This window comes from Tenrec ecaudatus, chromosome 13 (assembly GCF_050624435.1).
Source record: "Tenrec ecaudatus isolate mTenEca1 chromosome 13, mTenEca1.hap1, whole genome shotgun sequence".
Lineage (NCBI taxonomy): Eukaryota > Metazoa > Chordata > Mammalia > Afrosoricida > Tenrecidae > Tenrec > Tenrec ecaudatus.
In genome coordinates this window covers 80,642,502-80,669,241 of record NC_134542.1, presented here as the reverse complement: position 1 = coordinate 80,669,241, position 26,740 = coordinate 80,642,502, and the positions used below count along the sequence as shown (strand labels likewise).

The 26,740-nt window shown below is 47.1% G+C and overlaps 1 protein-coding gene across 4 annotated transcripts in view; it reads left to right on the top strand.

The window, feature by feature from the left end:
- TANC1 (tetratricopeptide repeat, ankyrin repeat and coiled-coil containing 1) overlaps positions 1 to 26,740 on the top strand; it is a 299,529-nt gene that overhangs the window by 95,685 nt on the left and 177,104 nt on the right. For 3 of the 4 annotated variants that reach the window (XM_075529696.1, XM_075529694.1, XM_075529695.1), the window contains one exon: positions 12,471 to 12,550. The exons of the other annotated variant lie outside the window; for it this stretch is intronic. In XM_075529696.1, the coding sequence (XP_075385811.1) occupies positions 12,490 to 12,550 (61 nt within the window). In that variant the 5' untranslated portion in view covers positions 12,471 to 12,489. The remainder of the gene's footprint in view (positions 1 to 12,470; positions 12,551 to 26,740) is intronic. 4 annotated transcript variants of the gene reach the window in all.

The window sequence follows — 26,740 nt, the reverse complement described above, 5'->3', positions numbered from 1 at the left end:
TCCGTAGGAGGTTATAACTCTGGTCAGAGAGTGAGAGGGAGCCCCTGACAGAAGTGCAGGAGGCTCTACATGCCGTGTTCTCTGGGCCAGAGAGTGAAAGACCCATCTGTCAGCTACATGAGCAAGAGCGCTTCCGTATTGAATAGCGGCCTTTCATGGCCGTCTTTGAAGCTGTCTGACCTTGTTCATTTTGAAGCCAGATGCAGTGCACTTAAAAAATAATAATTTCTTTAGGTTTAGATAATATCAGACTTCATTCAGCGGCATTGATTGAGTACCTTTTAATATTTTTTTGGGGGGAAGGGAAAGAGACTTCTTCTGACATGTCTTCAGGGGCTCTTCACATGGCAGACTTACCACTCATACCACAGACGCTCCATAGTGGGGATGCTTTTTCTCCTCTCCCCAGGGTGCTGATGGTTTCTCAGATAATGTGATTAGCGTGGCCTACAAGCAAGATTGGCCCCTTAAAATGATAGTGCCGGTCAGTAGAAGAAATTCCTTGAACTGCCCAGCCCGGCAGAAAGGTAGCAGGACTCCCATTGGACAGAGGTGTTCATGGAATAACTTGCCCAAAGGCGCGTGGTACAGGTAGTGCCTCCTTTGTTCATCCAGGGAGTTGTGATGGCCACGCATGGAGGGGATGATCATTGAAGTTGGGGCTCAGCTGGCGATCGTGTGGGGGTTATGGTTGAGACTTAACTATAGGCCTTGGAAGTGGAGCTTCCCAAGACTCTTAAGTTCGCCCTAGAGCTGTCAGAGAGGTTTCATGTTCAAAAATTGCTGACCTCAGACGGTCCTCTGGAAACCTTTAGTCTCAGGGCCGCAGGGGCCCCCGGCTGACCTGGTGATCGCTCGCTCTCCTGAGCTGCTTCCTTAGCTGCTACACTCTCACCCTCAGGCAGAATCCATCCTTTCTGTGAGACTGGCGACCCGTGCTCTCCTGGTCATCCCTGTCCCTAAGCCTGCCTCCCTGCCCTGCAATTCATTGAGTGATGTGGAGACACCTGGGCTTTGAAGTCAGGCCTGGGTTCAAGTTCCAGCTCCACCTTGACTAATGCTTTCTTATCTGTGAGAAAGAAACCATGAACCCTGACTTGGAGATAAACTAAGATTCAGCCTATGGGAACTCTTCACCCTGCTGATGTGTGGGGTGAAATGCTAAATACCTCCATAGCAGCCTCCGGGATGGGAGTTGATTTCCCAAGTCCTGCCTCTGTTTCTTCTTGCAGGAATCATCCTGGTAACCCAGCCCCGGCATCAACATAACCTGACTTCTTCACCTCCCCCAACCGTGACTTGAGCGCACACTGCTTTGCCATCCAGAGTGCTTGGTCTTCCTCTGGAGTTGCTCCACACCCCAACTCTAACAATTCACTTAGAAGGATGCGGCTCTCTGCCAGCTTCCTCATTCATGTATTCCGACGGTTTCTTCTTTGATTTCTTTGCAACACCGCCCCTTGCTCTCGGTGGCCCTAAATCCCGCCCAGTCGCTCCCTGCTGGCCAGCCAGTGCTCCCTGGCCCGCCCCCAGGGACACACTCCTACCAGCAACCTCCGCAGTCTCCTGCCACCGGGCTGCGCGTGTGCACGCGTTGATCGTGGCCTCGAGGGCTCCTCCTTGGGACTGAGCCTTCCAGGAGGTGGTGGCCCAGCTTCGTCACCTGGCCGGGCCTGGCCCACAGTCGGGTTGGCCGGCTGGGGTGTGGCGCTGCCCTTTCCCTCGCACCTGCCCTTGCTGCCGCTCCTGCTCTGCGAGAGCTCCTTCGACCTGATTCTTACTTTGTAGGGAAAATGAGTGATGTGACCTTGTAGCTTCCAGGCCGAGTGTGCTGACAGTGTCGTTGGCCTCCTCTGCCGCGTTGCCTGCCGTGTTGTTGACTTTGGATCCTCATCGCTTGGCACAGAGTAGTTACCATGGAATGTGCGTCCAAGGAGAACCTGCCATTGCGCCCCCTGCTCATGACTCAGTTGGAAAACTGGGTTGTGATTCCATCTCTGCTACTTGCTGCCTGGTAGAGTCTCGTGAGAAGCCTTGGGGGACAGAGTGGGTTATGCGTTGGACTGCTGATCTCGAGACCCACAGTTCGAAACCACCAGCCGCTCCATGGTTGAAGACGCAGCTTGCTACTCTTGTAAAGAATTACTGTTTTGGAAACCCACAAGGAGAGTTCCACCCTGTCCTATAGGGTCCTATAAGTGCTGAGATCGACTCACTGGAGGGCAGGGAGAGGAAGCTTCCATAGGTCAGAGCCTTGCATTTCAAATGAGGCGTTGGACTTTTTCAGCTGTGCTTGCCTGACTGTATGGTATGTTATTTTTTAGATCAGTAAGTGCACTTGAACTTCGCTTTGTCTTCCAGGAATGAAGACATAAACCAACTTAAAAAATATTTACCGTACATGCTAAGGCTTTGGGCTTGCATTCACTAAATATTGTAAAGGAAGTTGGCAGTCTGTTTGAAGTTGCAATTTGACAATTACATATATGAAATCATGTTCCCTACCCATCCATTCATACTACAGTGAGGACAAAATCCATGGTTGGCGAGTCTGCATCTGACCCTCAAGAGGCTCACAGCCTAGTGGAGGAGGAGGGGGCGGTGTGTGTGTGTCTGTGTAAGCAATTAAAATTGAAGTTTGAGATTCTTTTGTTTGCCCTGAAAGTTCTGAATGCTCTGTCTGTTTACTCTCTCTGGCTGGAGGGGGGAGTGTCTATCAGTATTTTGTCTTCTGTTTGGTCCTGTTTGCAGCTACAGTGGCGAGGGAAGTGCTTGTGTGGGGAGCATCTAGGTGGCCTCCAGGGGCCTCTGGTGAGCGGGGCTACATTGGACACTGAGAAGTGCCGAGGCGTAGTGGCTTGTTCTAGAATGCCGCTCGTGGTGAATTGGCTGTCTGAGCTCTTCCTGGTTTGAGAGAGTTGTCCTGGTTTTGAGTTTGGCTTTTCCCCCTGTCACTGTACGTATCCCTTCTGTGTGCATATTTGGAATACCATATAAAGCTTGCCTGCAGTCAACACTCTGGAAGGGCCGGTCTGAGAACAGCGCCTGCTCTGTGCATATGACAGAGAGCATGGCCCATCAGCTTGGAAACCTGTGCCTGCGGTACCAGCGGGCTTGGTCAACTGCCCGCCTGGTTGTGGTTAGGTGTCATTACGTGACTTTTGACTCATAATGACCCCAAGAGACAGAGTAGAATTGTCCTTTTCTGTTGTCGACACTGTAAACTTATGGAAGCAGACCAACAGGTCTCTGTCCTGGAGCCCTTGACTGGATTTGAACTGTTGACCTTTGGTGTAGCAGCTGGGCTCTTAGCTCTGTTGCTACCAGGATTCCTAGTTCCATAGGCAAGGGGGAGAATTGAGATTGATGTTTATCCTCTCCCCTAATACCAGTCCCACTCATTCATTTCAAGAGATGTATTTCTTTGCTGTGTCCGAAATAAGGTCCATAGCCAGGCGCCGTGTGGGCTTGGAGAGTACACAATTATGGTGACAAACGCAGATGGACATGGCAGGGCCACGTGGGTGTGGGAATAGGAAAAGGCATGCTGTTGTCAAGGAAGACTTTAGGAGGAAGTAGTAGTGGCTGATGCATGGGGCAGCTAACCCCAAGGCCTGCATTTGAAACGCGAGCCGCTCCACCAAAGAGAGAAGAGACTTGTGAAAAGTTAGTCTTGGAAACCCACAGGGGCAGGTCTACTCTGCCATCAAATCAGTTTAGACTCAGGGACCCTGTAGGTCAGAGTAAACTGCCCCCGTGGTTTCCAAAACTAGCCAGACTCACTGCTGTGGAGTCCCTTCTGACTCACGGTGACCCTGCAGGACAGCAAGGAGCCTCCGGGCAGCCTGCTTTGTGGAGATTACAGGCTGGGCAATGGGAGGGGAGGGAACCAGTTCTGCTGCTCTAGGGTCACTTGGATTGGAATGGACTCAGGCACAGTGGGTTTTGTTTTGCTTTTGCTTAGTGTTGAAAGTTAGGCTGAATAAATCCCTTCACATAAAGTGGTAAAATGGCTTCTGTAACTAGAAGGACGTAGCTTCACCACCACCACTGCCACCGCCGCCGCCCGAGCCCCCAACAAAGTGAAATTTAAACAAACTTGCCTAGAGAATTCTCTCTGAGCCTGCAACATTGGTTTAGGGAGAGCGACATTTCTTAAAACATTTCTCCTGGAAGGACATACGTGTTTTCCTACAGAGCATTTTAGGGCAGATGATGCTGTGCCTCAGTATGTGGGAGCTTGGATTTCTTACTTCATGCCCTGAGTTCTGTCTAAGGCACAGTATTGTGACTGTGAATTTCCTCTGCTTTAAACAGCAGCCGCTCCTATGTTGGAAGTCCTTTTTAGCCCAAGACACACCTCACTGAAGAAAAACACGGCAGAATAAAGAAGACCAAGAGGTTGGGTCCCCATGTGTTTTAGGGAATGAATTAAAGCTCAGTGATGCATATTACCCAGCTATGCAAGCTCAACAAAATGGAAGGCCCATGTGCTGCTTATTACCACAGTAGCTTTCTGGTTTTCTTGATAAATCGCTCGCTAGCCCCCCTGCCTTCTTTTCTGGATGAAGCATCTGAATCGAGGGCAGTGACTTCTTCCTGGTCATGTGTTAGGACCACATTTCTTCCTAGGCCCCCCCCTTTTTTCCCTTTGTCCTGAGAGAGAGGGAGAGAAAAGAGAAGGAAGGGGGAAAAAAGCAGAAAGACATCCTGGAATTTCAAGTATTCGTCAAGAGTTAGTTTTCCCAGCCCCATGGGATTGCTCAGAGAATGCCAAGACATGGTTCTGGTGCTCAGAAAACTTGTCTAAAGCAGGGCTTTCCATGAGTTTCCAGCCAACACTCAGTGCTGTCCCCTAGCATACCTCTTTGTTTCTCCTTTTGTGGGTTCTCCCCTGCTTTCTTCCTCTTACTTACTCCCTGCCTCCAGCCCCCCCCCCCCCCCCCCCCCCGCCACCACACGGCACCTTTTCTTCCAGTAAACACTAAATGCTGGGGATGCACAGAAATGCCCTAAAGGTGGGCATGCAGAAAATACGTCTAATTTAGATGCACACTAAAATACCAAGCCCCTAAAACTGAGGATGCTTTTGATGTCTCCCTCCCTTCAGAAATGACTATTTTTTCATACCCTCCAGAGCCCAGCAGTTTTTTGTTTTGTTTTGTTTGTTTTAAGTAATTGACTTGTACAGCTCTTATCACAATCCATACATCCATCCATTGTGTCAAGCACATTTGTACATTTGTTGCCATCATCATTCTCAAAACATTGCTTTCTACTTGAGCCCTTGATATCAGCTCCTCATTTCCCCCCTCCCTCGCCGCTACCCCCTCCCTAATGAACCCTTGATAAATTATTGTTTTGTCATCTTACACTGTCTGAAGTCTTCCTTCACCCACAAAGCTGTTGTCCATCCCCCAGGGAGGAGGTTATATGTAGATCCTTGTGATTGGTTACCTCTTTCTACCCCACCTTCCTCCACCTTCCAGGTATGGCCACTCTCAGCACTGGTCCTGAAGGGATCATCTGTCCTGGATTCCCTGTGTTTCCAGTTGGTCTAGTGGATTTGTGAGGTAGAATTGGGATCATAATAGTGGTAGAGAGGAAGCATTTAAGAACTGGAGGACAGTTGTATGTTTTATTGTTGCTACCCTCCACCCTGACTGGCTCATCACCTCCCAAGCCCAGCTTTTTTATGATCTTCTCTTTATTTTCCATTTGTTTCCCTTGTAAATCTTGCTGCTCTTGACTTTTTGGTTTCTGTTTTTTTTTAAACCCCTCTCCCCTGACAAAGATGGGGAGACGTACTAATCTTCAGCGGTTTTATGTTGAGGTTGGATGGATAGTTTAATGGAGAAGCGTATGCGTTCAGGTATTTGGGCTCACGGGTCCAAGGCCTGCGATGCTAAGGATCATTCAGGTGTAGGCATGAAGGAAGCTTACTCAGTGCAGCGGCACCCCATTGTCTGGTCTCGTTCAGATTGAACAGAGCTTTGACCCATTCCTTATGAATGAGGCTGTATAGGAATGTCCTTGTTAATGATAGATTGCTCGATGTGCCGGTCAGTTGCTTGCGTTGGAGGAGGCAGTTCATCTGTTGTGTCCATTGGTGCCCCGTGACCTCTGTCAAGAGGTAATCGGAGCAGAGTGGCTGCAGAGCCTGTGTTGTGGCTTCTGTTGGTTTAAGAATAAACTGCCTGCAGCTCACAGGTTCAACTGGAGGTGATCTAGAAACAAGCAAGATGGTCATCAGAAGAGGAAAACGTTTTAAGTAATTTCATTGTTTTTGTTGAGAATGTCATAGCAGAACACATCCCAAGTCCATGACGTATCTTGGTACACCAGCCTCTTCTGAAGTGCTCCCCCCACCTCAGCCCAAGGTCTCTGGCTGTGTCTCTGGAGTTGAGTTGCTGCCAGTTTGACCCACTGAGTTCTTGGAAAGAACACCGTGCTCAAGGCAGCGTTCTTTACTAGTCAGGGAAATTGTTGCTTCTTTTTAAGAGGAGATTTGAGATTCTGTATTCCCCCCCTTTTCCATCGGGACCCTTCTGTAGAATCTTTCAGCAAAACGGTCCTGGTTGCCAGGTTCCCTCTAGTTTTTCCTGTCCCACGGCGGAGGAGGCGGTGGTCCCTGTGGGCAGTTATGGACGCGTTCCATTTCCATCGCCTCTTCCTGATTCTCCAGGAGCCGGGGGTACAGCGGTCAAGTGCTTGGCTGCAAACCAAAGGACCAGTCGTTTGCACCTTCCAGCCGCTGAGAGGGAGAAGACCTAGCAGTCTGATTCCATACAGATATCAGCCTAGTCGACACAATGGACGGATGTGTGCATTGTGATACGAGTTGTGTGAGCCCCCAATAAAATGATTAAAAAAACCCTTCAGCCTAGGAAAGCCCCTGGGGCACTTCCATTCTATTTCGGGTTGCTTTGCTGGAATCCACTGTATGACACAAACAACATTCCTGGCTCGCTCTCTCCCCCTCGTTCTCCAGTTGTTGAGCGTTAGATGGCTGCGCACAAGCTTTTAAGACTCCAGGTGCCACACAAGGATCTAGAATAGAGGCAGCACACATGCCATTAGACCAGTAACGGGAGGTCCCAGGAAACCACGACCCTAAACTTCCAAACCAAGGAAACCAAATCTCAGGAGGTATTTGGTTGTGCATAAACAGCCTTAAGAGCTGGTCTCTCATTCTTCCTTCTTATAAAAGTATACATCACAAGACTTTTTCAATTCAGCCTTCTAAAGACATGCAGTTTACTGATGTCAGTTTCATCCGTCCACTCTGCGCCCTGAATGTGAATCTCCATCCCCGTAAACAGACAACTCCGCGCTCTGTAAGCAGCAATGACCTTCACAATATGGATACTTTAATGCTCGCGTCATTCGTTGGTTTTAGACAAGTTACTGTGTTTATAGCACAGTATTGCCATTGCAACTGCGAAGCTGACGTAGATTATAGATTGTCGTCTTTGGGTATTGTCACATCTTATTTCTTTTAAATGAACATTCAAAGATGTTTTTCTTCTGTCTCAATAGTAATAACCTGGTAGTAACCTACATTTTCAGAAATTTATTTGTATATAATTGCATCCAACCGTATATTTTTACTACTTTCAAGGGATAGAAATGGATGGTGGCAGTTGCTATGTGGTAGGCATATGTCTGGTGATGCTATGGGAACGTCTGGTATTGGAGGAGGGGCCTGTTGGGCATCCTCAGGTCTGCTTCATGGACCATTTACCACTGTCTTCCCCTGGGCCATCACAGTAGGGTCAGAAAGTCTGTTCCTCTTAGCAGGAGGAGGAGACTTGGGATTTGGCAAAGTGACTTCCCTTAAGTCAGAGTCTTAGTTTAAAGTCAGAACATTGGTTTATTTATTTCCAGAATCCTGCAAACAGGCCAGACAGTAGTGCTGGTTAAGCCAGCATGGTTTTTTCTCACTGTTGATGGTCTAAGAAAAGAGCCAGTCTTATTCCATGATGCTCACCATCCCAACATGATCGCTGAAGACAAAGTGGGTACATAAGCAAATGTGGTGAAGAAAGCTGATGGTGCCCAGCTATCAAAAGATGTAGTGTCGTCTGAGGTCTTAACGGCTTGAAGATAAATAAGCGGCCATCTGAGAACCAACAAAGTCCACATGGAAGAAGCACATCAGCTTTTGTGATCATGCGGTGTTGATGAGATCAGGTATCAGGCATCAAAGAACAAAAAATCCTATCATTGTGAATGAGGGGGAGTGCAGAGTGGGGACCCAAAGGCCATCTGCAGGTAAATGGACATCCCCTTACAGAAGGATTGTGGGGAGTTGACGAGCCAGTCAGGGTGCAGTGCAGCAGTGAAGAAACATACAACTTTCCTCTAGTTCTTAAATGCTTCCTTCCCCGCCGCCACCTCCCACCCCAATATCATGATCCCAATTCTACTTTACAAATCTGGGTAGACTAGAGGATGTTCACTGATACAGATAGGAACTGGAAACGCAGGGAATCCAGGACAGATGAACCCCTCAGGATCAGTGGTGAGAGTGGCGATACTGGAAGGGTGGAAGGAAGATGAGATAGAAAAGGGGAACTGATCACAAGGATCTACATATAACCCCTTCCTTGGGGGACAGACAACAGAAAAGTGGGTGAAGGGAGACATCAGATAGTGTAAGACATGACAACATAATTTATAAATTATCAAGATTTCATGGGGAGGGTAGGGGGGGCGGGAGAGGAAAATGAGCTGATACCAAGGGCTCTAGTAGAAAGCAAATGTTTTGAGAATGATGAGGGCAATATATGTACAAATGTGCTTGACACAATGGATGTATGCATGGATTGTGATAAGAGTTGTATGAGCCCCCAATAAAATGATTTTAAAAAAACCCATGAGGGAGGGCTCAGTGAGATCAGAATCCTAATGAGGGAAAGTAGGTACATGATGCCAGTGTTTAATAGCACCGGGCTTCGATCGGCCCTTTCCAGAATTGGGATGTGGGTGTGTTTGTTTAAGTGCGGAAACTGTCTGATATGCCCGGTAATCCTCCTGGAGTCCACAGCCAATGTGGCCCCTTGTGCTATGACAGCCACTTCTGACCACTTCCCTCAGGGGCTGTAAATGAAGTTTCTTCTAGACCACGTATCCTTGGACTCCTAGATAATCACATAGCTCCACTGTGATCTATATTAATTTCAGAACCAAACAGCTGGGGCCAGTCTGGTGCCTTGTTTGTTTTCTCCCCCAGGGTGTGTGTGTGTGTGTGTGTGTCCCTTTGGTGTTACAGTGAGGCATGGTCAGTTAGTTTCATCAGGTCATAGTCTGCATACTCTTGACTGTGTAAATTTAAACCGTTCCCCTTGGGTTGCTATTTGGGGAAAGAAGCCAGAACTGGAAAACAAAAATTTATAGCAGCTCTTAGATAGCCTCTCTTCCTTGGGTGGCCAAGGCCTCTGATGTAGGAGATGTGACTGTCCCCCAAACAGCTGAGCTCCTCAAAATAGGCATCCAGGATGCTTGGGGTGAGAAGTGCTGTGGCCCCTACCGCTTGGCTGTGCAGCATGTCATCTGAGTGGCATTGTGGGTCAGTCGATGGTGACCAGGGAGATTGATTGCATGCTTCATTGGGAGTTGACCTGCTCCACGAACCAGGGAAATACAGAGCTCATGAAGAATTCATCAAGACTTGTGCAAAGTGCCCTAAACAAACATTGTTGGCTGTGGAGTCTTTGCTAGATTAGAATCCTTGGAGGTTGATTTATTTGTGGATGAAAATACATGGACCCATAAGCAACATCAAGGTAAAAGGAGTAAATGTTGAAATTGCCAAGGATTGCATCTGATTTAGACCCACAGTCAAATCCAATTATGTGTTGCATTGGGCAGATCTGCTGCCAACGGTCTTTTAACAAAGCAAAATCATCCATTCGACTAAGGTGCACCTTACTCAAGGAAGGATAGACTCAACAGTAGTGAGAATGGCGCAGCACCAGGCAGCATTGTGTTCTGTTACTATCATAGATGAGGTGGTGGTGATTTGAAGATTTGATGATGATCACCGCCACCGCCAGGCTGTTTATTTCTAGACATTTCCCTGCCATTAAAAAATAATATGCTTGTGTTAGTCCAGGTAGACTAGAGAAACAAATCCAGAGACACTCACATGTGTAAGAGAGAACTTTATATCAAAGAGCAATTGTACATTAAGAAAACATCCCAGCCCACTCCAAATCAAGTCCCTAAGTCAGATATTACCCCATTTGTCAACATGAGTCCGTAAGTTCCTCTTTTGACTCTTGTAGCCATCCAATGATGCCAAATGCAAAAAGATCGCAGGCCAGTGGGTGGAGAGTCTTGTGGATCCAGTGGTGGTAGAAGCATCTCCACACTGCCGTGGGTCTCCACGTGGCTCCTCCAGTTTCAGGGCTCTGGCTCTGTCAGTGTGGCTCGATGTGGCTTGTCAGCAGGAAGATGAAGCAGAGAGAGACTGTGGGTCTGGCCCCCCAGTGAACTATTTATCTCCTTTTGGCTCCAAAACGCGGTCACCAAGCTGCGTCCTGATTGACAGGCTGGACTCCACCCCTTCACAAGTTGACAGGAGATTATGTAACTGCCATAATGCTACAGCATATTCACATTTTTTCTTTTAAGCAGTTATGCGCCCACAGTGTGTTACGGAAGCAATTCCAGTGGCTTTTTTCTAGATTTACCTTAATCGGTCCATCAAGGTTCTTCATTTGAGTAGCGTTTTTTGAAAAAATTGTGTCCCAAGCCACACCCCTTTTGTGTATAAAGAGTTTCGTGAGCTGAATTAACCCGAATAGTTCCATCTTGGTGTACTCCAAATTCTGACTGAGATAGTATCTACCTATTATTGCTCAGTTTTTCTGGTTGGTTTTTCTGATCACTGGTGCCAGAAACTTCCATTGATCCAAAAGGAGAGGCTTGATGGAGCGAAGGGGTTGTCAACAGACTGATAGGTTGGCCCTGTGGTTAATTAGCTGCCTGACCCATGAGCAGCAAGGCAGGTGTGTTTCTTCAACAGTAAAACGGGGGCTTGGAAAAATAAACATTTTGTCCTGAACCAAATGAGGAGCGGTCTGTCCCAGCGTGCTTGCGCTGTGTGATGTGAGCTGTGGTTGGTAGCACTGTGGCCTCTTCTCCTCAGTGGACCCCACAGCTGCTCCGCTTTCCCCTGGGGGTTAGGCTGTGGCTGTCCACCTTTACGCTGTGTCGTCAGGTGTGTGGAGCAGTGGTGGTGGGGGGTGTGTGTGGTGATTTGCTGGGCTGTGAACCACCAGGTCAGCAGTTTGGAATCGGCAGCTGCTTCACAGGAGAACGATGGGCTTTCTCCTCCTGTAGAGTTAGTCTTAGGGACCCCCAGGCAGTTCTAGTCTGAGCTGTAGGGTTGCTATCAGTCAGAACAGACCTCATGGCAGCGCGTTTGTTTTGTTTTTAGGTCAGGCTTGTTTGTTGCCCATCCTCTACTTCTCTCCCTCCCCCTTCTCCTCACCCCCCCCCTTTCCTATTCAGATACAGCATGTCTTCTACCTTCTTTGTGTCAGAGTGTGATGTTCACCTCCACAAGGCTACAGCTTGAGGTTTTCCCCCCATCTGATCCGAGAGCTAGCAGAGGGAAGAGAGGCGCTGGAGACTAACTTCGGGATGAAATAATGGGCCTTTTGTCTGCTCCTCTTGCTGAAGAGATGGTTTCATGTTTCATCTTAGGCCACAGCCATTGTGGTTTTACAAGCTCAGTGCCATTCTGCTGAAAAAACACAGCTCGTTAAGAAAGGGTTCAGTTATAATGCTGCAGACCCCTCCCATCCACCTCTCCAGCCTCCTTCCCCGGACCATAGCTGTTGTGAAAACCTAGGGTCATGGGTGCTGCTTAATTGAGACCCCTGCCATCAGGCTGGGCTGTGTTCCTACTTTATTTATTTTGCAAATGCTCATCAAGGGTGCTTCGTTCCCATAGCCTTTCCGGCGGTTTCCTTGTGCTTATCTAATTAGTAGCACCTGTAACACACACGTCTTTAGCCATGGAGGTTTGCTTCTATGTCCTTACCAGGTGGATTCTAGTAGCTGAATGCTTTCTTCTCTCGAGGAACCGGCCTTGGGAGACCCGCAAGACAGGGCCAGATACCTTACAGGAGCATGCCCGGATTTCGCCTCATAACCTCAATTAGGCGTGGAATGTTGAGAATGCACGTGTGTGTGTGTGTGTGTGTGTGTGTGTGTGTGTGTGTCCATTTAAAACAAGACCGTGAACTCTGATCACTTCATTAACCATTATGAAACATTTCTTGTGTCTTCAGCACGCTGCTCTTAGTTTAGTAATGGGAAACCAATGAGAAACTTGAGGTTTGTCCTACGGGTGTGTTTGTTTGGACACAAGTTACCTCTGTGTCAATATTCAAGCTACATTTCCAACTTACAGCCCCTATTTCTTCTCTGCCCCCCTCCTTTTTTTTCCCCTTCAGAAGCACACAAGTGCTGAAAATGCTAAAGGCTGTTCTGAAGAAGAGCCGAGAGGGAGGAAAGGGGAGCAGGAAGGAAGCAGGTATGTATACAGGAGTGAGTTGAGCAGGTGTGTGGTGGACACTGGGCAGATCTCAGCCCAGGCTTCCGCCGCTTTGAGATGAGTCAGAGCTTGACCTAGTTTAGAACAGACAACATACTAGACACGCCAAGGAACGGATGGGAGGGATGGGGTGGGGGGAGAGTGTGTGTACCCTTACAAGGGGGCTTCTAAATAAGTTCGTGGGAAAAATTCTATTTTAATTCCATTTTTTCCACAAACTTTTTTGGAGCCCCCTCATACACACACACACACACACACACACACACACACACACACACACTTTTACCTTTTCATTGTAAAGATGCACATTTTATGTTAAACATTCACCCATTCAACCTATTTCACACACATGATTTAGGATACCAATGAGATAGGAGCGTATCTGAAACTGAGGTCTCTCTGTGGATTTCTGAGCATTGACTGACGTTTGCTTGAGTTCTGAACTGCACCCTCTTCCGGGGAACTGCAAGGTTGATAATGCTCACAGGTTTGGAGCTCTGGAGGCACTCACAGTTACACACATTGACGGACAGCAGGTGTCTCCAGGAATTCGGTTTCTAGAAAGCTCTTTCCCTCTTTCCACACGAGCATGCCTTTTAGATGTCTGACCAACTGCTGGCTGACTGGTCCTCATCTTGTTGAGTATCAGATTTTACCCATAGCAGGTGGAGCCCACTTAACTGCCAGACTGCCAGTTTTCCTAACGAAAGCCGCTTGATTTTGGCTGCGGTTTCATTCCTGCCTGTGAGGCTCTGAGGAGCCCTGTTGGCTCAGTAGTTAAGCCCTTGACTGCGACCCAGAAGTCAGTGGGTCAAGCCCACCAGCTGCTCCACGGGAGAAAGATCTGACAGGCTGCTTCCTAAGTTTCACAGCCCTGGCAACCAAGTGGGCAACTCACTCTGTCCTATTGGGTCGCTAAGACCCCGTGAGGGAGGGTTTGGGTTTGTGGAGTTCTGGCACTTGTTGGTCTTTGGTTCTCTGATGGCTTTGAATTCCATGCAGTGAACGCATGTAAATTGGCTTAGCGAGTGCTCAGGATTGCACATTGTTCCTCACGTGAGAAAGCATGTATTCTCTCCTTCCTGCAGAAGAGGAAGCTGCTAACCTGACTTCATTTCACTCTATGTAAACTCATGGTAACGAATTTGAGTGGCTAGGGAATGGCCGACTACTCAGATTTTCTGAGTTACTATATGTACCCGTATTAAGTAACATTTGTTTTAATTTTACTAAAATAGTCATATTGCCAGAATATCACTGGATTATAGTTAACTCTCTTCAGCTCAGTTCTATAGGACAATAAATAGACTGCTACACATTTTGCTTAGAGGAATCCTAGATAAAATGTTTGTGTTACGCATAAGCTTAAATTTGCAAAATGGCAAAACTGGACTGATACCAAGGGCTCAAGTAGAAAGAAAATTTTGAAAATGATGATGGCAACATATGTAAAATGTGCATGACACAATGGATGGATGGATGGTGATAAGAGCTTTAAGAGCCCCCAATAAAATAATTTTTTTTTAAAAATGGCAAAACTCACCTTAAAATAGGACCTCTTTCCTATCATTGCGGCGAACATTTCATCGTGCGCTTTTCGTTAAACAGCTGCCAGGAAAAGAAGCAACCAGATCCGAATGCTGTAAACAGGAGCCGAGCTAGCTCTCAACCTTAAGAGAAACATCTCCTAGCTTTGACTAATTAGAATTGTTACTGTGGAGAATTTTTTCTTCAGTTCACATACTTTTTGCTGGGGGACATTGCCCCTCGTCTGGGTCAAGGCCAAAACAGCCTTCTCATTCCTTCTCTGAAGACTGAAAGCACCTCCCTGCCCCCTCCCTCCCCACCCCCATGTGTGGCTCATCCGGCATTCCTCCTAGGGACTTTGTTTCTTTAGAAGGCTTTGTAATTTAGCTCCTGATCTGTCTATCCGGGTTGGGTCTGCCAAGTCCCCAGGGTTGTGGGGCAGGGTCTCTAAGCCCTTCACTCCGAAAGCCTTCCCCAGCAGACCTGCTGTCCTCTGTGGCCAGAGTCCGACTCGAATTGAACAACGGTTGCAAATGATGTTGGACACCCATGCCTTTCAGAGAGGCCAGATAGTCAACATCGCGTGCCTTTGAAACGTTTCCAATTTCAAAGCACATGTTGGGGGGAGGGAGATGTTTAGTCCCCTCTGTAGTCTTTAAGGGCAACTGCTTTTTTCTGAATCATTTTTTCATAGTAATTCCCACAATGTGGTTTTTCGTTTGCACAAACCAACTTGAAAACGTCATGGGAAATATTTTCAAGAAGACATCTATACGGTGTGTGCCTTTCCCCTCTTAACTAGAAGCTGGCTGGATGCTCCTAGGTCTACAAAGCAGATGGAATTTAGAACCTTGAACTTATGTCACAAGATGATTGGGGGAAGTGCTTGGGATTTAACCATTTAAGCCTATGGAAAAAATTCCTTAAGTCGATTTTCCATGAACATTGTGAACCCCCCTCATTTTTGTCAAACTCTGTGCCAAGTCTCATGATGCGAGTCACAGAAATGTCTCTGTGACTGGAAGCTGGTTAATCTAGTGAGACTGCTCAGAAACTTGCGTAATGATGTCTCCTACCAAATGGAAAAAATGTGGCCTGCTGTTTTCAATTAATGCCACGCTTTGTCTCAGGGGCAAAGGGAACTTCATTTTTATGTACTTGAACTTGCAATCATAGAAATTTAGGGAATATTTTTGGCTAGAAAGTGGTTTCAGCTTTTCATATCCTTTGTCAATCACTATTGCAGACAATCTTGAACTCTGCTTTTATGTTGAACTTATTTTGAGAATTTGGAAAATGCAGTCAGAGTTAAATTTAGTATTCTTCAAAAGCAGATTAATGTTTTTCAGAAGTCTTGAAAAGTTGTCTTTTCTCCACTTGTATCCCTGAAGGAGATTGTCCTTTGTCTCGCAAAAAACACCAGCTGGCACCAAGTCCGTTCCTAACCATAGTGCCCCTGTGGCCTCCCACTGCAAACGCTTGGCAAAAAGTTAACCGGTGTTGAAATTCAGGTTATATGTAGAAAAGGTTATTTGCCGTATTCACAGTGAGAGATTAAGTAGTGGAAAACCGTTGTGTGGATTCTAAATAAATAGCACACTTTCTTTTAAGAACAGACTTTATTTCTAGGAAATACATATAGTTGGGCCAAAAGTGAACGTAGTGTGTTATACCTAGTGGGTTACACCTGAGGTTTTTCTCCCATAGAGAGTTCCAGTCTCGGAAACCCACAGGAGCAATTCTGCTCTGCCCCATAGGGTCACCTGAGTTGAGATTGACTGTGAGTCTGGTTTTGGATTTTGGGACCAAAAGTATTTTCTGGATTCTGAAGGTTATAGGAGCACATTGGGGAATATACTATTAAAAACTTAGACATCACTACAGATGAGCACCGCAGTTTCTCTTGACTTTGAATTTGCGACGGAGGGAGCTCAAGCCCGTATTAAACCATCTTGGGGGGAGAGCAAAGCAGGGGCAGCTTTTCTCTCTCATCCCTGGGCTTGCTTCATGACCTTGACCTAGAACAGACAAGCAAGGTATTATCTTTATTTTGAAGCTTTCCCGAGAGGGTTACCACCTTCCACCCCATGTTTCTTTATTTTAAATGGCCTTCACTCTCAGAAAAGGAACCCTGGTGGTGTAGTTGTTATGCGTTGGGCTGATGATCACAACGTAAGCAGTTCAAAACCACCAGCTGATGCCCAGGAGAGAAGACGAGACTTTCTACTCCCATAAAGAGTTTCCGGCTCAGAAACTCATGGAGACAGTCCAGCCCCATCCTGGTGGGGTCGCTACGATGGCCATGAATTTGGAGGGGGTTTTTTTGTTTGTTTCTGTTCAGAAAAATTTTCTGTTATTATTGTAAAACTGTTCACTGGTATTAAAATTAAATATATCACTGTATTTTAGCATTGGTTATGATCTAATAACAAACTTGGAACTAGTAATAGTTAACAGATATGTCCCTATACTATCTACTTTTATCTTTCCTATACAATAGAAACATTTTTAAATGTTTAGGAAAGAAAATTTCACTTACAATAGGTACTCACTCACTACCATCGAGTTGAGGCTGAGTCACAGTGACCTCTCTTGTGGGTTGCTGAGACTGTAACTGTTTACCGGAATAGAAAGCCCCATCTTTTCTCTCCCAGAGAGTCTGGTGGTTTCGAACTGCTAACCATGTGGCTCACAGCCCAACTCGTAACCACTACACCACCAGGGCTCATTTTACAATGGTTACAGAAACATTAAACATCAACCTTAACAAAATACACATGTCCAGTGAATAAAATAAGACTTTACTGAAGGACATAAAGCAAGACCTAAATAGATGGAAAGAAGCACCATATTTAGAAAGGGCAGATTGATTTGTCATTTTATTTACTTTGTTTTTGTTGATGTATTTATTTTAGAGGGACTGATTTTTTTTAATAAATCATTTTATTGGGGCTCATACAACTCATCACAATCCATACATACATCAGTTGAGTAAAGCACCCTTATACATTTGTTGCCCTCGTCATTCTCAAAATTCGCCTTCCACTTGGGTTCCTGGAATCAGCTCATTTTCCTTTTTTCCCCTCCCCCACCTTCCCTGCTCCCCCCTCCCTCATGAACCCTTAATAGTTTATAAATTATTATTTTATCTTACACTGCCTGGCATCTCCCCTCACCCACCTTCCTGTTGCCCATCTCCCAGAGAGAAGGTTACACGTAGATCCCCGAGATCGGTTCTCCCTTTCTACACCCCCTCCCGTGTCGCCACTTCCACCGCTGGTCCCGAGGGGTTCATCTGTCCTAGATTCCCTGTGTTTCCAGATCCCTACTGCACTGCTGTGCATCCTCTGGTGTAACCAGGTCCGCAAGGCAGAATTGGGGTCATGATAATTGGGAGGGAAGGAAGCGTTCAAGAACTAGAGGCAGGTTTTGAGTTTCATTGTTGCTACACTGAACCCTGAGTGACTCATCTCCCCACTACCCCCTCTGTAAGGGATGTCCAGCTGTCTACAGATGGGCATTGGGTAGAGGGACTGATTTTTTACATAATTATAATACAAAGACATTAGCTTTGATATTACAATTTTCTGTAACTCCAACAGAACTCTTTACTTTGTAAATCGAGGTGTTACAGTTCCTTGCAACGGCCCGCTGAACTCAGACTTCATGATTAGGAGGTTTCTTAAGGAAGTTAACAGGCTGCAATGCAGGAGAGAAATGCTCAGGATACAGTTCTCCAGTCAGTTCCTTCAGGCCTGCTTAGGAATGCCCTAAAGGGCATGCCACTTCAGTGGGAGTCTCAAGCTCCGAGGTTCAGTGAACCCGTCGCCCCCAAGTAAGTACCCAGAGGCATCCCATCCCACAAGTGGGCCTCCTGCCTTAAAGCGCGGGGCTGTGTCCGCACGGACCCGAGAGCCCACCACTCTGTTTCCTGCCTTGGCCCTAGTTGAGTCTCCTGCTCCGCCTCTGAAGTCCCGCAGCAGCCTCTGGGCCAAGGAGGTTCACTGTGCAGGGGACTCGGGGTTCCGAGGATGCGCTCCACTCCTGGCCCTTTCTGGGAGTGACTCTTGCCTCCATCCCTTTTACACTGGGCTGGCTCACCCCCCGCAGGATGGCAGTCAGTGTGTCCCTGTTTCTCACAGGTGAGCCCTATCTTTCCCAGAACCGTGCAGAAAAGGGGCATTTGCTCCTAGTGACAGACTGCAGTTAAAAAGCCACCTCAGACAGTCCACTGCACTGCAGGATTGCAGTGCTTACAGCAGACAGTCCACTGCACTGCAGGATTGCAGTGCTTACAGGTTTTTTTTTTCCTTTTTAATTTTGCCTACCGTCCCACCCAATGTTCACTTTGCTCCTGAATCCAACCTTGGACCCCACATATCATGGAATGTTCATGTTTTAGTCTCCTTCAGTCTGGAACTACTGGGGAAGGGGGTGGGGTGGGGCGTGTCCCTTCATCTCTTATGATCTTGAAGGATACTTCTGAAAGGAATTCAGGCTGTCCTGTTTGGTCCCATCTGGTTCCAGTTCTTCATTGCTGCTAGAAGTGAGGTGCCCTTCTGGGCCCCGCAGTCTCTGCGAGTGTGACTTTGAGCCCGACTCATGGCTGCCTGGTGTTACAGACTAGAGTTGCCCCACTGGGTTTTCCAGGCTGTAATCTTCACAGGAACACAGCACCAGGTCTTTGAGGTTTTAAACCTCTGACCTTTGGTGCTCAACCATTGCTCTACCAGGCTCTTTTGTTGCTCTGTGTTACTGCTGGTCATGTTAACTTTTTTTATTTGACTTTTTATCATGATTTAGATGGAAGTTTGCAGAAGAGACCATGAGTTTCATGTTCAACAAGGGGACGCATTTTGCTTGTATTCGATCTTTGACCTTTCATTTCGGCCCAGTGTCCTCCGGGCTCTTCCATTGTAATGTTACTGTTTTTCTTTTGATGGGCCTCTTGTGGAAGGCTACTTTGCGATTATAAAAAATACTTTCTTACACTTTCACCCATTAATTTCCGCATCCATCTGTATCTGCTTCTTGGCTGACAGGGCTGGCTTTTTATAGTGCTGGTCAGATGGTGGTGTTAGATTTCCATCATTCTACCTTGATTAGTACGAACCCTGCTGGAAGAATGCCCTCCCATGGTACCACTTGAATGTATAGTTCTGTGGGCATTTGTGTTTATTCTGTTTTCATTTCTTATTGTCATCCCCCCTCCACCCCCCAGGTTGGGCCATTGTGAGGTCCTTTCTGGCTGTCACTTTGCCCTCACAATTTGGGGAGCACACTCTAACTAAACCCTCTGGTACTACAAGTTGTTCCGGCTTGTCTGTGCACTCTCCGTGCCTCACTTCTGCACTCAGCTCTGGCTGCTTTCTTTGAGAAGTGGGGCTGAGAAACCAAGGTTTGGTTGCTGGTTATGTCATTGTTACTGGGGTGCCGTTGGTGCTAGGCTCCAGCAGACAAGCTGGGGAGTACACGCAGGCATATACACAAACACATGTCAACCCATTTACCTATGGATGGACATTAAACCCTGATGTCACCAGGAGGCTTTTGATTCCACTTCAGCAGGAAAGCATTGACCACATTATTTTTTAATTCCTTCTTCTCATGGGGCTAGAAACTTGGGCCTCGTCATTATCTCTGTCCATAGCCTTCTCTTAACCGCTCAATCCTGGTGTGAGTGGCTCGTAGAGAGGCATGTTATTCTTGAGAGGCCGCCTTCTCTTGACTTTTAGCTTTACCCCCTTTGCTCTAGCTCCTAGGAGGCTTGGGGCCGGGTGGGGTGCAGTGAGTGGATGTCTGAGGGTGGGTGGCAAGTCTACCCAGTTGCGTGGTCACGTTTGTCCGTACAGACAGTTCAGAGGGGGATCATTGGGAGCTAGGTTTGGCAGAAGGCCTGCTTTCCGTTGCTGTTTCATCATTTGGAGGTCCTTGGGTCGTTGAGTCACGAGTACCTGTTCATCATTTACTGTGTGTCAGACACAGTGCTCAGAGTTGGGGCCTGTGGTGAGTTAGGCCATTGACATTTTTAGGCTGGCTAATAAATTTGGGGCGGAAGGGACGGGGTGGGGGGCTGCCTGTGCATTGCAGTCTGTTCGGTAACAGCTCTGCTCTTTACCCATTATATGCCTGTCGTAACCACCCTTCTCTGATGGCCTGGCGACTGGAAATGGCACTTGCCCTTGGGGGAGAAATTGCCATTGAATTGGCCAGCCCAGTTCTGAAGCGATTCGTATCACGGACAGAAGACTTCGAAAGGATGCTCCCAGGCTCCTCTCTCAGTTGCAGGGAGGTGAAGGTGGCAAGGAAGACACTCGGGAGAAATGCTGCTGCTTCTGGAGCCTGAAGGTGGTGAATTAGCAGGAGCTGGGTCAGAGAGAGGAGCTCTGGTGACATGGAGGTGACTCATTGGGCCGCAAGCCACAGAGTCAGCAGTTAGAAACAGCCAGCTGCTGTGCGGGAGGAAGACAGGACTGTACTCCTGGAGAGAGTCACGGTCTAAGGAACCCAAAGGGGGCCTTCAATCCTGCCCCGTAGGGTCACTGTGAGTCGGCACCCACCCGACGACCGTGTGGGTGAGAAGGGTGCTGGCATTGGATGTGCTCTGAGGGACCCAGAGAAGGAGGCAAGAGCGCATTATGGACCACCTGGTTTTCAGTGTCTCTCTGAACCAGCCACCTCGACCCTCTTGGGCTTGGCTTTGTTTTCTTTCAGCGCCCCTCTTCCTTGCTCCAAACTACTTAACCTTCTGACTCTGAAGTATTGACTCTGCCTTTCCTTCCTTTCGTCGTGGATTATGTTCATCCGTGGAACTAGAATTATGTTCTGGTTCTTGTCATTCTTGGTAAGCATTTCTGGTCCAGCCCTGACCCCGATGTATTATAGACTGATTCTGCAGGGGCCGTGAGTTAGGTAATGTGGCTCTTCTAGCCTAAGTCTCTAACTCCCACCCAAAGACCTTTCACTGCATGGGTCTGATGAGGAGGTGGAGGAAGATACGCATCACCTGTGAGTGATTGCAAACAGGATTCCCTGGAGTGCCATCCTGGCTTGTATAAATGAGCCCTCTGCCAAGCAGAAGGAGGGAGTCTGATTAGCAGCAACAGCCAGGAGTGGAGCAAATCCTCTGGTTCTGAGATCCCTGTGCGGTGGACCTCCTGGATCCAAGCGACGGCTATGCCATCAAAGGAGCAGCAGTGGAACCAGGAGCCAGAGCATGGAACAGAGTGGACTTCCCAGCGCCCGGAGCAAGACAAGTTGAGTGCTTTTGTGCGGGAGGCTGGTTTGTAGAGTGGGTGCCTCTGGGCACTTAATTGGGGGATTTGGGTTTGCTGACCCACAGAAGTGGAGCTGAGTTGCCTTCAGGCTGAAGCTTACTGGAGTGGGGTGCCTCTGGGCCCCTTAACTCGGAGCTGGGGTTGCCAGCCTTTGAAGCTGAAGCTGAGTGCCTTCGAGTTGAGGCTTATGGCAGAGCGGAATGCCCTTTGAGCTTTCATTAGCAGACTTAACAGTTTTCCAACATGTCTTGATAAACAAACACTCAGCCCTGAGCATTTCTTACCGGCATTTCAACTTCTGTAATAAACCTTTTCATCTGAATTTTGTCTTTGGGTTCTGTGAAGCCATTGCAATGGCTATGAGACCCTACGAGGTGAAATAGAGAGCGCCGTGTAAGCCGGGACAGACACCATCTCCCCTCTGGCCAGGAATCCTTGGGACGCACTGACAAAGGCCTTGTTCACGGTCTCGCCCTGGTGCCCTAGACTCTTAACTGCTTGGTTGTTGTTCTGGAAGTAGCTCCAAATTGAGACAAAAGAGCAAAGGTCACTGATAGTTTGTAGCAATTCATCAAACATTTGACTTTTGCCTTTCCGTCATCAAGTAGTCTGGTGTTACCGGCGGATAAGTGTTTGTTGACCAAGTTGGCATCCTACGGTGCTCTCGTCAGATCCATTCGGTTGGTTCTGATTCACAAGGAGGACCTTCTGTTTCTCATTGGCCCTTGGTTACAAGCACCAGAAACTCTTCCAAAACCCAAAAAGACTAGACCTGTTTTGGGGCAGGGTCAAATCAAGGGCAAGATAATCAGTACCCTTAGCCAGGATTCCTTCAAGGTCATGAGGACAAGATAGTCCACTTCCACCTGAAGCTAAATACTGCTGTAAACATGGCCACTGCTGCCTCCAGTAAAGGAGAGAATAAGACAGTCACTTGCTGCCACCGAGTCATTGCTGACTCAGCAACCTTACAGAACAGGCTAGAACTTAGCCCCTGTGAGTTTGAGACTGTGAATCTGTGTGGGAGTAGAAAGCCTCATCTTTCTCCTGGTGGTTTTAAACTGCAGATCCTGAGGGGAGCGGCCCAACACATTACCACTACGCCACCAGGGCTCTTGAACTAGATAGTGGATAATTCTATTCCTATGCCTGGCTGAGCCTGGTTCAGGTGTCTGCTATTAGCTGCAAGAGAGGCCAGAGAAAGCCATAAATGTCTTGGCTTCTAAAGGGTGAGGCTCACTTTCCCTTCCACCAACTGAGTGTTGTGGAAAATCTCGACTGCAAGTTGAATGACCGGACTTAACACTCTGCTTCCAGTATTGGGCATAGAGCGGGTCCCTCTTTCAAAATTGATCCCTCAGCTACCTGGTACCGCTTCTTATTGCAGCTAATTCTGCCCACTTATCAAGCACAACTACTTTTTTGAGCTTTTTCCCACCTCCTGGACACAAAGAAATGACACATAATTTGATCTAACATCTGTGATCCAATAAGAGCTCACAGTTGTTACTGCGTTTTTCTTTTAACTCGGGATGGCGATCTCGTTCTGGAAGAATTTGCCAGACAAGGTCTAGCCTTCCTCCGAGGGGTCTGTCCCCACTGTTCTGTGAGTCCCTCTCCTGCCCTCTGGATTCTCCTAATTGCTTGGTATTGATCTGGAAGTTGCTCCAGACTGGGGCAGGGGAGCAAAGTTCAGTGGACTTCCCACTATGGCATGGCCTCAACTGAAATACAGACGAGCTTAATATGCCAATATAATAACGGTTTATTAGTCTTTTCCTTTCAGCTTAATTATTGTGTTCTCTACTCCCCCACACACACACCCCTTTCTCCCAGCAGAAAGGCTTCATGTGAAGCAATTTATTAAAAAACATTTGACCTTCACCTTTCCATCATTAAAACCCAGGTGTTTGGCTAAATATACTTGTAATGGCATTAATTAAGGCTCTGGATAGTATTTAAGTTTGAGTGTGTATTGAATTAATCTGTTAGCTTTGCATCTAATCCTTCACTTTGAATTCGAAGCAAAAGGAAGCTGTTTGCTTCTAACGTTTAAAAGCCATTGATGTATTGTGAAACTTGGTATGTTAAGCCTTCCCAGGCTGCAGTCTGGCTCTCAGGGCTACCTTCTGAAAATGCCTCTGTACAAACGATGCTTTGTTTTATCCGGAAAATATGAAGCTGCTTTTGATTGCTCTGTACCGCATTGCCCGCTCTCTGTGGCTGTGGACTATTATTTAGGAATTTAGTGCAGTGACTGTCTTGCTGAGCTTTGGATATTTGGTAGCTTGTTGTTAAGTGACTCCAAAAATGTTTCCCAAGCAACAAAACAAGGGCTCGTTCAGTGTAAAGGCATTGCATTTCTCTCTTGCCCGGGGCATTAAAAAACTATGTGTGTGTGTGTGTGTGTGTGTGTGTGTGTGTTCTATGAGGGCATGATTTAAACATGATGGAACCAGGCTCGCAGGATTGTGTGCACACTTCCATGTGGATTATGCTTTCATCTATTTTTCTCTTCCTTGTCCCTCACACATGCCACAATGGCTAGGAAAGGCCCAGATTATCATTTTAAAAGACACAGATTCAAATCCCACCACCCAGTTAACTTGACCATGGACAGATTTAAGGTCTCTAAGCTATTTTACTGGGATGTCAGGGTTTTAAAAAACCAAAAAGCGTTTTGCAAAAATGCCTAGCTTGACATCTGGCATACCCAATACATCTTTTCTTGAGAAAACTATGTGCTGCCTGAACGGACGGACAAAACCCTTGAAAATGTCATCTTCGTTTCCTGTTTGAGAGAAGCAGGATTGATCTTGGACAACAGTGACATTCTAGGACAGGGGCGGGGAAGCTTTTTTCTGCCAAGGGCCCTTCGGATATTTATAACATCATTCTCTGGCCATACAGAATTACCATCTTAAAAATTAGCCTGCTAAAATTGGTCAGACATGTAACGAACCGCCCTGCGTGGTGATGGTTGACACTGCTTCTTTTTGGTGAGACGTGGGTTGTTTGTTCGCTGGGATTGGCGGTTTCTCAGGCTATCCTGTGTCTGGTCCTTATGGGTCAGAATCCACTCGGTGGCACCCAGCAGCAACATAGGGCACGTGGCCCCAGCGGGCTCCCCAGCTCTGTTCTTTATGTGTTTGTACTGCATCTGGAGAGGAACCTTGCTGTCTGATTTGATTGCTAAAGGTCTGTATGCCACCTCCATCTGGTCTTCCATGAAGAAATAGGGAAAAAACTCCGAGTCTTTTTTACTTTATGGTAGTCTGGTCTCTCCCAATGAGCGTCTCGCCTCTTACCTTAATCAGGTGCTTGCAGTTGTACGTTTCTTTGTGAAGTTAGGCTGAGTGACGTTTCCCCTGGTGGTGCCGTTTCCCCTGGTGGTGCCGTGGACCTTGGGCTCAGCCACTAACCAGAAAGTCAGACTTTTGCCCAAGAAGTACTCAGGGTCAGTCCTACTTTGTCCTAACGGGTCATTTCTGAGGTGGAATGGACACCAGGACAATGGGTTTGAGTCGAGGTTATAAGGACTTCAGAAATTGGCAAGAAACGTGGGAGCCAGTTTGGAAATTAGTTTATAAAAGTTTCTGAGATGTTTCATCTCCACCCATGCTTTATTTGTAGTGAAAGGTCTTTATGAGAACGGTCCCTGCCCCCTGCTTGTCTTTTCCCCTTGGTATCGTTACCATATGTTTCAAGGAAATGTGAAGGATAACAATAGAGGGAGCAAATACTAAGATTGTATCACGTGTACCTCCTCACAGGAAACCAGCAGGTCTGCCCTGAACCTGCCTGATGCTGAGAGACCAATTAGAGAAAGAGATGAATAGAAAGGGATAAGGGCCGCAAAACCCCTCCCGCATCTTTCCTAAAAGGAATGACTACTTCCTATTTGGGGGTGTGTGTGTGGGGGTGTGTGTGTGTGGGGTGTGTGTGTGTAGAGCTATATACGAGCTTCCTATTTGGACCTCGTGTGTGTGTGTGTGTGTGTGTGTGTGTGTGTGTGTGTAGCTATATACGAGCTTCCTATTTGGACATGGTGTGTGTGTGTGTAAGCTATATACGAGCTTCCTATTTGGACCTCGTGTGTGTGTGTGTGTGTGTGTGTGTGTGTGTGTGTGTGTGTAGGTAGCTATATACGAGGGGGTACCTCCCCCCAAAAGTGGAAAAAGCTCTACAAGGCAGAGCTTCTGTAGTACATTTCTACCACCCCACCCCCCCACCCCAGGGTGAGCATCAAGCAACTCACTCTGAGTTAGTTCAAACAGCGACGTTGCCTGGGAAGATTCTCTCTGCACACAGTAAAATTTTTTGTAAAAGGTTTTCTGGGACCTCGTTTTTTGTGATGGCCAAGAGAACAGCCTGCGGCTGCAAAATCTTGTTTCCTGCTCAAGAGAAATACTGCAGAACTGTTACGATGTTGAACACAGCTCACAAGGACAGCGCTATGGGAAAAACTCAAGTGTACGAGGAGTTTTCTTGTTTCAAAAAAAGGCGAAATGTCAATTGATGACAAGCCTGATTCTGGATGTCCATCAACTTCCTGAGCAGATGAAAATGTCGACAAAATTCATGCACTTGTGCTCAAAGATTGATGATGGACCACTGAAGAGATGGGGAAGTCATCTGGACTATCTTGGAGCTCAGGTCAGTGAATTTTAACAAGATTTGGGAATGAGAAGGGTCACTGGGTTCTGCCTGATCAGGGGGGAAAGGACGTCAAATGGAAACATGCCGTGCTTTGAAAGAACAGCTCTGAAGAGTCCCAGACTTTTCCCCAATGTCATTACTGGTGACAAAACATGGTGTGCAGTTCTTACAACCTCAAAAACAAAACATCAATGAAGCCAGTGGAAGATGCCATCCTTCACCTCACCCAAAATAACTCCTCAAGTGAAATCAAAGATCAAGATGATGCTCATTTGGGGTTTTTTTTTATGTGAAGGGGATAGGGCATTTGGAGTTCATGCCACCAGGTCAGACTGTCAATCAAGCTTTCTATTTAGAAGTTCTGAAAAGATTGCATAACAGTGTGTGTCAAAAAAGGACTGACTTGAGGCAGGCGGGGGGGACTGGTTTTGCCACCATGACAATGTACCTGTTTACACAGCCATCTCGGTATGCCAGTTTTTGACAAAAAAAACCAAACACAACAACCCAGTATGTTTCTCTTGCCTCACATACTTGACTCACCTGACCTCACTCCATACAACTTCTTTGTTTCCATGAATGAAGAGGGACATGAAAGGAGAGCCATTTGACGGCTTAGAAGAGGTGAAGAAAAAACTGCGGGAGCTGCTGTCAGCCTTCCAGATGAGTTTGAAAGCTATTTCCAAGAATGGAATTGCAGATTTGA